The sequence below is a fragment of the Rhagoletis pomonella genome, unplaced genomic scaffold (assembly GCF_013731165.1).
Source record: "Rhagoletis pomonella isolate Grant_MI unplaced genomic scaffold, Rhpom_1.0 Rhpom_scaffold_00002, whole genome shotgun sequence".
In the NCBI taxonomy this organism is placed as follows: domain Eukaryota; kingdom Metazoa; phylum Arthropoda; class Insecta; order Diptera; family Tephritidae; genus Rhagoletis; species Rhagoletis pomonella.
Window position 1 is genome coordinate 74,957,180 of NW_023458556.1, and position 12,763 is coordinate 74,969,942.

At 36.5% G+C, this 12,763-nt stretch overlaps 1 protein-coding gene across 1 annotated transcript; it reads right to left on the minus strand.

Moving 5' to 3' along the window:
• Window positions 1-11,323: 11,323 nt before the first annotated feature.
• On the minus strand, window positions 11,324-11,714 carry LOC118734067 (histone H4). Its single transcript, XM_036463760.1, has one exon. The coding sequence runs from the start codon at window positions 11,648-11,650 to the stop codon at window positions 11,339-11,341; it is 312 nt and encodes a 103-aa protein (XP_036319653.1). The 5' UTR covers window positions 11,651-11,714; the 3' UTR covers window positions 11,324-11,338.
• Between the last annotated feature and the right edge of the window lie 1,049 nt (window positions 11,715-12,763).

Consider the following 12,763-nt stretch of genomic DNA (forward strand, 5'->3'; position numbering starts at 1 on the left):
CTATAACCAAATCTTGGTAATTATAACTAAACCTTTTTCTGAGTGTAATGGCAATCGCCAATCTTTGTAAATTGCGGTTGTGTGAGGCAATGTTTCATAATTTGATCGGCGAATGGTTTACTAACACTGAAAGTAAAATGTCGAAAAATTCAAACTATCTTCGAAGCAATCGAACCTTATTCGCAAAAGAAATGTACGCGTCAGATATTTTCATTCAGCCTTGTCGGGAGTTTCGCCCGCAATTTTTTCATTCGCCCGTAGTGAATATAGAATATTTTGCTTTGCTACCTTTATGCTTAAGTGCACATTTAAGATACCTACCCTAAAATGCGAATCAGTGGCATTGTTTTTAACATTTATAAGGAAACTGCTCCGATAGATGCATTCAACATACCTGGACAATATAACCTGCCTTAAAAATTGTGCAACTATTATCAATTATCAATGAAATTATTACATTTACCTGCACTGGCCCTACAATTACCTAATTTTAAAAGTTTTTAATTATTTTGCTCATCTCGCAGAACAGAGAAAATGGCTATCAATTTAAGTAGTTATTATAGATAAATAGATACCATTCGGTAAAAATTTCGCTTGCAGTAATTTCTACGTGGTAAGTGCTCCTCCATTATTTGGTTTTATAGGGATTCGGATACCTTCCTCATTGAAGTAGTAAAGAAAATTCGCTTAAGTGCACAAGTTTTTCGTGCAAATAAGGATGGGCAGCTAAGCAAAATATACTGTATATTATAGCATTTAACTATATTTCATGAAATTATTTTGAAATACATATTGCTAAAGTTTTTACAGACAAGACCAGTGTTGCCACACATAGGCTTTTCCTACCAAAACTGGTAGGTTTTTTTCCATTTGGTAGGTCAATGAGTAATAGTCCAAACATTTTAGCAACCTTTTTTTCACGAATATTTCACCGGTGCGTTCGTATAACGGCGGCTCGTACCCAACCATATTCCAGGCGGAGGTCTTCGCAATCGAAGTCTATGTTCGCGATTGTCATCGTAAAAGGCAAATGAGGCCAGAATAAATATTATGTCGGATATTCAGGCAGCTTTAAAGGCCTTAGAGTCTTTTAAAACGGCATCAAGGCGTGTGACCTCTTGAACCACCTGGGAGCCCACAATAGCGTAACGCTGTGGAGGGTTCAGGGACATGAAGGGTTTGAAGTTAACGAAAGGGCTGACTATCTCGCATAGCGTGGAGCCGAAATGCGTTTGCATGGTCCCGAGCCATTCTGCGTTACATCCAAATGATAGAGAATAATCTCAAATTGCTGCTGACCTGCGGAATTCAAAGGGAAAAAGAAAATCAAAGAGATTCATAACTCTTTCCAGGAGGAACTCCGAAAGACACCTTGAACTTATAACTCTTACTGGCAATCAGACAGCACCCTGCAACTTAACGTACTGTTTGAATTAAGTGGTATGAACCGTAGATTGATACACCTTGGAGAGCTATTCTCTTCTCCATCTAAAGTTTGGAACAAGGCTTCATCCAATGTGCTGAGCTATTTAAATAGCCTAAGGTTGGAGTCGGGTCGGGTATCGCCGACGTAATAATAATAATAATATCGTCAGTAGACACGAATAAAGACACTCGGGTGTTTTGACGACGAAAAAGGACACGTGAAAAAAAATTGAGAAAAAAGACGCGTGAACATGGATTCAACATCAAAAACTCTTTGGGAATTCGTATACTGTTACACTCGCAAACGTAGTTGACCGCGAACGTAAGTTTATGCGTCTTTCTTCGCCGCCAAAAAGGTTAACGCGGCTTTCTTGCCGTCACCTATGTTAAGAGTCTTTCTTCGCCGACATTTTTTACGAATCTTTTTTCGCTGTCAGCTTTTGAGCTCGCGTCTTTATTCGTATCTAGTGATGATATGTATGTATGTGTAAAGAGATATAAATTTGGGCAAGTCTGTACAGTAAAATGAATCGTTATACGCAGCTAATTTGTTTTTATGTTACCAGCTGTGTTTTAGTTTTACTAAGTGTTATGTTAGCTGTGTTTTCATAAATTTGACATTGCAAAAAAAAATATTAAAACTCAAAAAAGTTGTTGGTAGGTTTTGGTTGGTTATGGTAGGAACAAAAATTTGCCTGTGGCAACGCTGGACAAGACTTAAAGAGTGGAAAAGAAAAATCAAATACGTACTGTACGTATTGTATTTATTGATGGTGTATGCATATTTGTAATAGAATGAAAAAAATCAAAATAGATAAATTGTTGAAAGAAAGGAAATATTGTGGTTTAAGGTAGCACCGCTCTAGGGAAGCCAAAGTCGAGTTCGACTTTCGACCAAAATCGACTTTTTACTCCTAAAAGTCGACTTTTAGTGATCGAGTTTCAGTTTATGGAAGTCGATTGAAGACGACTTTCCACTGTCGACTCTCGCCTTTTTTTGAAATTTATTTGCTCTAACGTCTCCTAAATAAATTTTCTTCTAACAATGGCGCCGAGTGCAGTTTGGTCTTATTTTAAAAAAATTGCCAATAAAACCAAAGTGAAATGTGAAAAGTGTGGTAGAGAACTAAATTTCAATAACAGTACTACAACATTGTCAAATCATTTAAGAGCAGTGCATAAAATTAATATAAGAAAACAAATGCCTACGAATTTAAAAAGAATGGGGCGTTCTTCTGCGGATGAAAGTAGTACTGTTAATCCTTTGTCTCCACAAACTTCAGTTAATAATGAGGTAAGATATAGCTGTTTTTTTAATAATTTCATACAAGAAAGTTGTTCTTCATGAGTTTGTGTACGTTACCAATAATTATATTTTTTAAATAAATTTAAGATATTTGTAGGTTACGATGGCTATGGTAGACACTTATGAAGTGCAATCAGATGCAAATCAAGAGTCACGTGGAACTGCTTCTCCTTCTACATCTTTACCGATCACTTCTCCTGGACCTATAGATAAGTGTGTAAACAATGTGTTTCCATTCTCAGGTACGGGTACCAAGAAAATTTTTGTAAATAACAATAATAATAATACAATTCTTTAGCTGGTGGACATCGAGATATTGGCGTGACTAACGCATTGTTATTTATGATCGCTATGGATGATATGCCATTGCGCACTCCTGAACGTACTGGTTTTCAAAACTTTGTTAAAAAATTGCAACCGCTGTATCGAATTCCTTCTGAGTCGACTCTAACAAAAAGACTGGAATGTAAATATCACGAGCTCCGCGAACGGTTTTCTGTATTATTGTCCCAATCTCCGTCAATTTGTTAAACTGCAGATATTTGGACCCATGCGAGCACGATGAGGTCATATTTCTGAGTAACAACTCATTTTTTAGTTGGTAAGGCATTTTTTTAAATACAGTATTCTAGCACCATCTTAATTATTCTTCAAGAAATACCAATTTTTTAATGCTACTACCTCCAAATGTTTTATAGGTACAGAGGTGCAATCAATTGAAATTTGTGCGAAGCTTCTTACAAATAGGAAAACTATAGCTAACCTTCGGTGCGCTTTTAAAGAAGTCTGCGAAGACTGGAGAATTAATTACGACTCAGTTGTGGCTATTGTAACCGACGGTGGTTCTAATATAACTGGAGCTGCTAAAGAGGAGTTTGGTACATTGAAGCATATCAGCTGCCTTGCTCATAAGATTAACAATATTGGTCAAGCTTGTATTGCCCTTCATAATCGTAAGTTACCCTCAGAGGAAGAAGATTACAGTGAAGTTCCCGACAACGAGGTGGACTAAGGAGATGAAAATAGTGATCAATAATTAAACGATTTAATAGCACAAACGACCAACAATCGTATAAAACAGCTAATTTTACGGGTGAAGAGGATTGTAACATTTTTTAGAAAAAGCGAAATCGCCGCCGAACTAGAAAAGCTGCAAATGGAAAGGGAAACATCAAACAAAACGACGCTAAAATTAATTCAAGAAGTTAGGACAAGGTGGAATTCGTGCTATGAAATGTTGGAAAGGTTTATTTTATTATCAGAGTTTGTAGCCGTCGTTTTAATGAAGCTTCAGCGAGATAGAAACGCAAAAAATAAACCTCCAAGTTTGCTCACTGCTGATGAACTAGAAATTATGCAAGAAGTAAGAGACCTGTTAAAAACACTTTGGCAGGCTACATTGGAAATTTCATCTGAAAAAATCGTGACGTTGAGTAAATGTATTCCCCTAATCAATGCAATTAAAACCGTAAGTACCTACAAATAATTAAAATTTGAATGACAATATAATAAAAAATAGATAACAGTATAAAATATAATGTGCTATATATAAACTTTGTTTTCAGAAAATTAATGGAACCGTGACGGCAACTGGAGAGGGGTTTAATTTTAAACAAAAATTGGTATCTTTAATTGAAGCTAAATTTTCGAGTATTGAGCTTATGAGAGTGTACGCAGCTTCAACTCTACTTGATCCGAGATTTAAAAAGGGGGTATTCTCCGACATGGTGGCTGTATCAAGAGCAGTAACATACATCAGTAAGTACTATTTATATTTAACAATTATTTTATTTTAAAGAAAGGGTATTTTAAAGGAATTGTAATTTTCTAATTTTTTATTTAAAATAACACTAACATATGTGTAAGCGCCAATCTATTATTATTATTAATTTTACTTCGAAAACACATTTAGCGTTTTCGAAAAATCTTTTAACTTCAAAATCTTTAAGGTTTTTTGTTAAAAGATATCGGTTTAATTTACTACTGAGTGCGGCCATATGGAGTGGACCATATAAAATTTCGTCAAGTCACGGATTTTTGAAAAACGTGTTATAAAGGCGTAAGGATGCGAGTTATCATGTATTTTTACAATGATTATTTATTAAATTATAGTATAGATATTAAATGCAAATTCACATTAATTAGAAATAGAACTGAACAGGTCGACCGTCGTGTGCTTGCACGTCCGAACTCTTTCGCTGTTAACACGCAACTGCCCTGTCTTTGACAGCTCGGCCTTTCCTGACATTTCGTCCGCTAGGACGTTTCCTCATCTGAAACGACTCTTGAATTATCTTCGTCATATTCGAGATCTGGACTTAAAAGGCACCATGGCTTCATATGGTCGCTGGAGACTATGTTGCAATAATGACGTTGCGTACGGGGTGCATCTGGTAAGTCTTCCACAACATATCGGTCATGGGCTAACTGTTTAGTGACGAGATAAGGTCCCCTGTATGTCGGGTCGAGCTTGTGAGTGTTACCCGATGCGCTTGGGATGTAATCAATAACTACAAGTTGACCTTCGTTGTATAGGGTTGGGCGCTGATGAGCTCGATCTTACCTCAGCTTCCATTTTTGTCTCTCGGTGTCGATATTCTCTAAGGCTTTTCGTTGATTTTCCTGGTTGTCTATGTCTTCTGGCGTTGTTATTTCGTCCTTTATTGCTTGGACTAATCGATTCTCGCTAACGCATCGTACATCGAAATTAAACACAAGTTCGTTGGGGCTGATCTTCGTGGTGCTGTTGTTTTGCGAATTCATGCACCACTGAATGTTAGAAAGAGTTGTGTCCCATTCCTTGGCGTCGTTCGTTGAGTACCGAATAGCTGACAATATAGTACGGTTGTCGCGTTTGGCTTGGCCGTTTGCGCGCGGTGTTCGCACCGCCGTTTTCACGTGCTGAATCTCGAAACGAGACATAAAGGTTTCGAATTCCTTTGACGTGAAGGCAGTCCCGCGGTCAGTAGTTATTCGTAAAGGCTGACCGAAAATTTACATAACTTCTTGTAGCATCAGTAGCACTGGCGTCGTTTTGGTGTTACGTACCGCTTTCAATATGGTATACTTGGTGAAACCACAAACCAAAACGATTATATGTTGATTTCCTCGCTTGCTCTTCGTAAATGGTCCGAGATGATCCATGTATATTGCTCGAAATGGAATCGGTAGAACTTCGGTGAGATGCATCTGGCTTTCCAACTTACCCCTTTTTATCTTATTCAAGCAGCACTCGGGGCAAGCTGCAATATACGACTTCATATGTCGTCTCATTTGCCTGAACCAAAAGTACTTTTGTAGACGTTGTAGCGTTTTTTCGAGGCCAAAGTGACCTGCGTCATCATGACAAGACTTGGTCACGCGCCATCTAACTTCTTGAGGGATAACAAGTCGTCGCTCACCTTGAACCATTCGATATAATCGGCTGTTGTGAATGATGAAATAACCTTTGAACTGAGTCGCTCTTCCATCGTTGGTCTTTAGCGCTGACGTAATCGTTTTCAAATGTTCGTCCTGCATCTGCATTGAGTAAATCCAGTCGTCGCTGTTGTTATTAGATATAGCCAGAATTCGGTCAGCTGCGGTTTCCGGTTCGCTTGGTGGTAGACTCGGGGAACGGCTTAAACAATCGGCATGCTGCATCTTCGAGCCTTGACGGTTCTTACATTCAAATTCGTATTCTTTTAAGCGTAACCACCATCTAGCTATTCTCGGTGGTAATTTTGATATTGCTTTCGTCGTAACAATCGCGTTACAGTCCGTAACGACAGTGAATCTCGTGCCTAACAAATACATCTGAAATCTGTCAAGCGTTTCCACTATAGCTAGCACCTCGAGTTCGTGACTAGCATAGCGTGACTCTGCATCATTACATTGACGGCTATAGAACGAAACTGGCTTTAGTCCGTCTGCTTCTTCCTGCAGCAATATACCTGACAACCCTATGTGACTGGCATCCGTATGGACTTCGTGTGCTTTAGTTGGATCATACAGGACTAGTACTGGCTTAGACGTAATTGCTTTCTTCAACTGTTCGAACGCGCATTCTTGTTCTTCTGACCAAATAAACGTTGCATTCTTCTTCAAAAGCTTGGTGAGTGGTGCGGCAAACGTACTATGCTTTTCCACAATCTTTCTAAAGAACCCGGTCAGTCCCAGAAATTGACGTACCTCAGCCACATTCGATGGTTTGGGAAATTCGCGAATGCATTTAATCTTTCCATCCCCCGGACTTATGCCACTGTCACATACGTTGTGTCCTAGAAATTTTACGTTTCCCCAGAGAAAATTGCATTTAGACGGTCTAAGCGTGAAACCACATTGACGAATAACCTCTAAGACTTCTTGTAGAACAATCTTGCCATCACTCACAGTTGGCGTTGCTATGATCATTTCATCTACATAGCTGATGACTTGGTCTCGATGGCATAATCTTGATGTTACCTTTGCTATCATTTCCTGGAAAAACACTGGTGCATTGACCAGACCAAACGGCATGACATTGTATTCGAACAGTCCATCGTGCGTGAGGAATGCAGTGTATTCCTTGCTACTTTCTTTCATTGGAATCTGGTAGTAGCCCGATGTCATGTCGAGTGTGGTGAAAAACTTGCCACCAGCTAGTTTAAAGAGTTGCTCTTCTACAACTGGCATTGGGAAATTCTTCCGTACAGTAACCGCGTTCAATGCCCTGTAGTCGATGCACATTCGATTTTCACCATTAGCTTTGCGTACCAAAAGTGCCGATGCCGCGTGAGGTGAATAACTAGGACGTATTATTTCATTTGCCAATAAATTGTTTAGAATTCCCGTTAGCTCTCTTTGTTGTGATAGTGGAACCTGATAGCGTTTTCCGACTATTGGCCCCGGTATTGTAACTTTAATTTCCATCGTGGTAGTATTACATCTACCCAGCGTTGACACATCTTCAGCAAAACAATTTTGGTATTCGTCTAAAAGCGTTTGTATATCAGTTCGTTGGGCATCGTTGAGCTGATCGTTGATTTTAAACGTGTCCGACTTAACTTGTAATTGTAGCGATCCATTGTCGATGACCAAACGTTTATTTTGGCCACACTTTACATCTCGCCCTAACAATAAGTCATAACCAAGTGCGTGGTCTGGAACTACATATAAGTTTGCGTTGACATATTCGTTGTTTATCTGCAACTTCACTTCGGCCCTTCGCGTTGACTCGACAATCGATCCGCCAAACCCTTTAAAACGTTTGTATGCCGGAGCGCATTGAATCGTAGTTGGTATTACAGCTTCGCTTATTAATGAATGGTCGCTGCCTGTGTCGACCAAGGCGTCGTACAATTTACCCTCAATAGTAACGTGTTGAATTATAGGTGGAACTTGTGAAGTTGATATAGACTCCCCGATTTCTGCTACATTTAGCTTCATATTCACGCGACAATCCTTTGCGTCATGGCCCACTTTTGTGCATTTAGTGCAGCGTTGCTTCTTTTGTGGTTGCGGACATTTAACGGCGACATGTCCGTATTCGTTACAGTTAAAACATTTTAACGATATTGGCGGTTGCCCTCCACTTGATGTATATGCGTTTGCCTTAACTGTTGTTGTTGCATTTTGCTGTGTAGTAGTGGGTGATTGAATTGTCTGCAGATTTTACAATGAGTGCAGCAGTTTGTCCCTATCTGCTCTAAACTTATTTTTGATAGCAAGTATGTATATATTTATAAAAATATCTGATTTCAGGTTCAATGGTGTGCGATTTCTTTGCAGCTGATTCTAGAATTTTGATTGACAATATTCACCGAGTAACAAATTCGGAAAACGTTGCGAGCTCTACAGACAGTCTTTGGTTCGAATTTGACCAATCCGTAAGGGACAAAATTTTAAACACCGATCAAGATGTAGCTGGTGGAATTCTAGTTGAGATGCGGCAATATTTAAATAGGCCGATTATTAGTCGTGTGGATAATCCCAATCCACTAGCAGCCTGGGCTACTTTAAAGGGAGAATATCCCCATGTTTATAAAGTTGCACTTAAATTTCTGCCAATACTCGCCACCTCTGTTCCATCGGAAAGGCATTTCTCCCATACAGGGCTTATAGCAATGAAGCTAAGAAATCGGATTTCCGGAAAGCACTTAGACCAACTCGTGTTTATGCGTAGTTTGGATGCAAAATGGTTCAATTAGTTTCACTTTAAAATTTTAAATTTATATTTTAAAGTGTATATTTGAATAAAAGCATTTTCACACTACCGTAATTTACGGCTGATTCTTAGCTAGACAACTAGATTTGTATTTAAATTACAGGTAAAATAACAAGGATTTTTTTTTTTAATTTTGGTGAAAACTTAACAATTTTTATTTATTGCTCACCTATCTAAAATCGCTTAAATTTTTATATAACATATTTCAATTTCATAAAAAACGCACACTAGCCAACATTTCCCTTGCTGTATAACACGCACAGTTTTCAAAATTTTTAAAAGTGTTTTGGTGTCTGGTTTTCTTTTACCCGGCATTGAATTTCACTATATTACAGATTATTTTAAATACCACTTGTAAATCATGATACTTTCGGCGTATTTTGACCCTTATATTTATAACAAATATATGTTTTTTTTATTAAAAAGTCGAAAAAAGTCGAGTTTTCGTGGTCGATCAGTCGACTTTTAAAGTCGACTCAACAGAGTCGATCGAAAAGTCGAAAGTCGACTTTCTAGTAAAGTCGAACAACCCTACACCGCTCCATAGGTATTTTGCAGTTTACCAAGTGTTAGTCCATAAAAATTGTGAGAAGCGAAGCGAAGAGATGAGTTGAAAATTTGTAGGATTCAGTACTATTTGGCATTTGTGTATGAGAAATTTTGAGATGAATTAAATTAATTAAAAATCATGTAACGAATTTATGAATGAATATCTTTGTTGTAGCGGGTATTTTAATCCAAACTTTGTAATCGAAAAATCACAATTTCGCCAATTAAAGTAAGTTTTTTGTAAAGTCTTAAAAATGAGGCGACTAATTTTATTAGAAACTGGAAATATATCAAATTATCTAACCATTAAACGTTTTATATGAAATATTTAATCAAATATTATGTCTGAAATAATTTTTCATATATCTCAATGATATCACAGGTACAATTCTATGTGGCTTCAATTCACTGCATTAATAAAGTCAACATATTAGTCAAGATCGAGCATTATCATTTTATATGGTACTTATTGAAATGAATTTAAGCGATTATAAATTAATATAAAATAATATAAAAAGATTTTTTATCAAGTTTATAATTAAGAATGCTCTCTTCATTAGATAAATACACATCGTTACCTGGGTAAAAGTTTGTCGTAAGCGCCATTTTAACGGATTGTTCATTCAAAACGCAGTTTTATATTATAAACTAATATTTTTCGATTGGTGTTATAATTTTTCCTAAATATATCTCAATTATTCTCTAAGATATTCAGTAAAAATTGGTCGTATTTTCAAGTTTGCTCGGTCAACATTTTGTTGCATGTGACGAAAAATTTTACATACGATAAATTTTCGTTCAGTTTGATGAATTTTATTACTTTTCAAAATATTGTCTTGTATGACAAATTGTATGAAACATACGATAAAATCACACCAATCCTACACAATAGATAGTCGTATGTGTTATGGCACAAATTGTTGAATTATTTTTTGATTTTTATTCATTCACTTATTTCTGACGTGTATTAAAATCTATTTTTTCAACAATTTCTACCTTTTGCTTACTTGCTGCGTGTATGATTTGCGTATGTGATACAGCTCGCTATCGTTTAATGGGAAAATGTAACATACGACAAAATGATTTTATAAAAAATGTTCTGTAAAAGCTATATTAGCTATTGAAAATTAAAAAAAAAATAGTGGCTTATACTTTAAATGTTCTGTAAAATTAGGCATTAAATTTTCCTAAAAAAAACGAAAAGAGGTGGCGGTAATTTCTGCGTACTTAACTCAGCATTTGTAAATGAGCGATATGTTCTCAATCAGAAATTGAAAATATTAAAAAATAAAATAATCTAAAATAAAATAAAAAGAAAAAAGTATAAAATAAAATGTTACAAAAAAAAAAATTTGAAGGCCTCAATCTGAGTACTAACCGCGCCCGACGCTACTTAATTTCGGTGAACGGACGAGAACCGATGTATTCAGCGTGGTATGGTCGTTGGCAAATTTTGTTTTCCTAAAGTCTTATACATATGTGAATGAATATTGAATAAATGGCTAAAGTATGTGAAAGCAACAACAACTACCATCTATTTATAATATCCATATTTATGCATGGGGATGTACATACATGCATATATGTACGTATGCATGCATTTGCATGTCCATACAGATATTAAAGCGGTGAGGTGGTGAGCCGTTGCTAGCAGGAATAATTCGTAACAACACAAACGCATACGTGTGTACGTATACATAGCAAACACGCTGTATGGAATAAATATGCACATTTATTTATTATTTATTTGTAAAATTACAAAATAGTATGTGTATTTAATTGGTCAAAAATATTTTATTCTTTGTTAAAAATTCTGTGGTCCTGAAAAGGACCGTTTTTTGTTTTATTATCTTTCTACCGTCCGCAAAATTTATTTAACCGCCGAAACCATACAGAGTGCGGCCTTGTCTCTTCAGAGCATATACAACATCCATCGCTGTAACTGTCTTTCTTTTGGCATGTTCAGTATAAGTGACTGCATCACGGATAACATTCTCCAAAAATACCTTCAAAACTCCACGTGTTTCTTCATATATCAAACCAGATATACGTTTCACACCGCCACGACGAGCCAAACGTCTAATAGCTGGCTTGGTAATACCCTGGATGTTATCACGCAAAACTTTACGATGACGCTTGGCACCACCTTTTCCCAAACCTTTACCACCTTTGCCGCGACCAGTCATTTTTTTTTATATGTATATGTATATTTATTCACTAGTAGAGAACACAAACACAGCACTTCACCGAAATCGGTAACACAATTAATGCCTGAACTAAAAAGTGCCTGTATTTATACAAGAACCTATGTTGAAGAATGAACAACCGAGATACACAAATAGAGTACAAAATATATCTCTATCTTATTTCGACACGAAAGTATTCGCGCACCGTCTTCAAAAGGGGCACAACTCAAAATTATTCGTTTGTCAGAAAATGCGAAAAACTATTTCTTAGCACATGATAATCATATCGGCAAGGGAGACTTTGCCTTAGGTTTTTTTAACAAATTATAACAAAAATTTTCTCCGGCTTTTGCTGAAAGGTAAAGAAAAGCTCAGTGTACATTTTTAGCGCATAAATTCAAAAACTACAAATTTTGTGTTGTGTCTCTTTTGAAGACGGTATGTGATATCTCAACCCTATTATACTACTTTCGCAATGAACGGGAGAAACGTTTTTTGTGTATATTATTATTTCTACACTGACGCTAAGGTATTATTTAATCAATCAATCATCAACATTGAATGAATTGTGTTACCGATTTCGGTGAAGTGCAGTGTTTGTGTTCTCTACTAGTGAATAAATATACATATACATATAAAAAAAATGACTGGTCGCGGCAAAGGTGGAAAGTAGCCAAAAATTAAAATTACTGGTCGCAGCTAAGGCGGAAAGTGGATAATATATTTTGACACTTATTGTACATATTGTGTTTGTGAATACAAAATACAAAATACAAATATTTAAAAACTAATCAGTGCATTGTGTGTTGTGCTGTGAACATTTTGCGATATGGACGCTACTAATATTTTTACTCCTCTTGGAGGAGGAAGTGATGCGGAAGTGAATGGGCAAAAGTCTCAAAATTCCGTAGATAATGCAAGCACATCTAAGACGAAAAATAAAAAAAATCGTAAGAAACGACGTCGTGAGAGCCAAGAATTGGCTGACGGTGATTCAATACACTCGAATAAAAGAGATGATTATAACAGAATTGTGGAATTCAATAAAAAATTAATTGTACTCAATGAAGAACTTTGTAAGAAAATTAATGCACTTGAAAATCGTTTAAAAAA

Excerpts from the sequence above, each read along its gene's own strand:
- LOC118734067 (XM_036463760.1), bottom strand. The coding sequence starts at position 11,650 with ATGACTGGTCGCGGCAAAGGTGGTAAAGGTTTGGGAAAAGGTGGTGCC.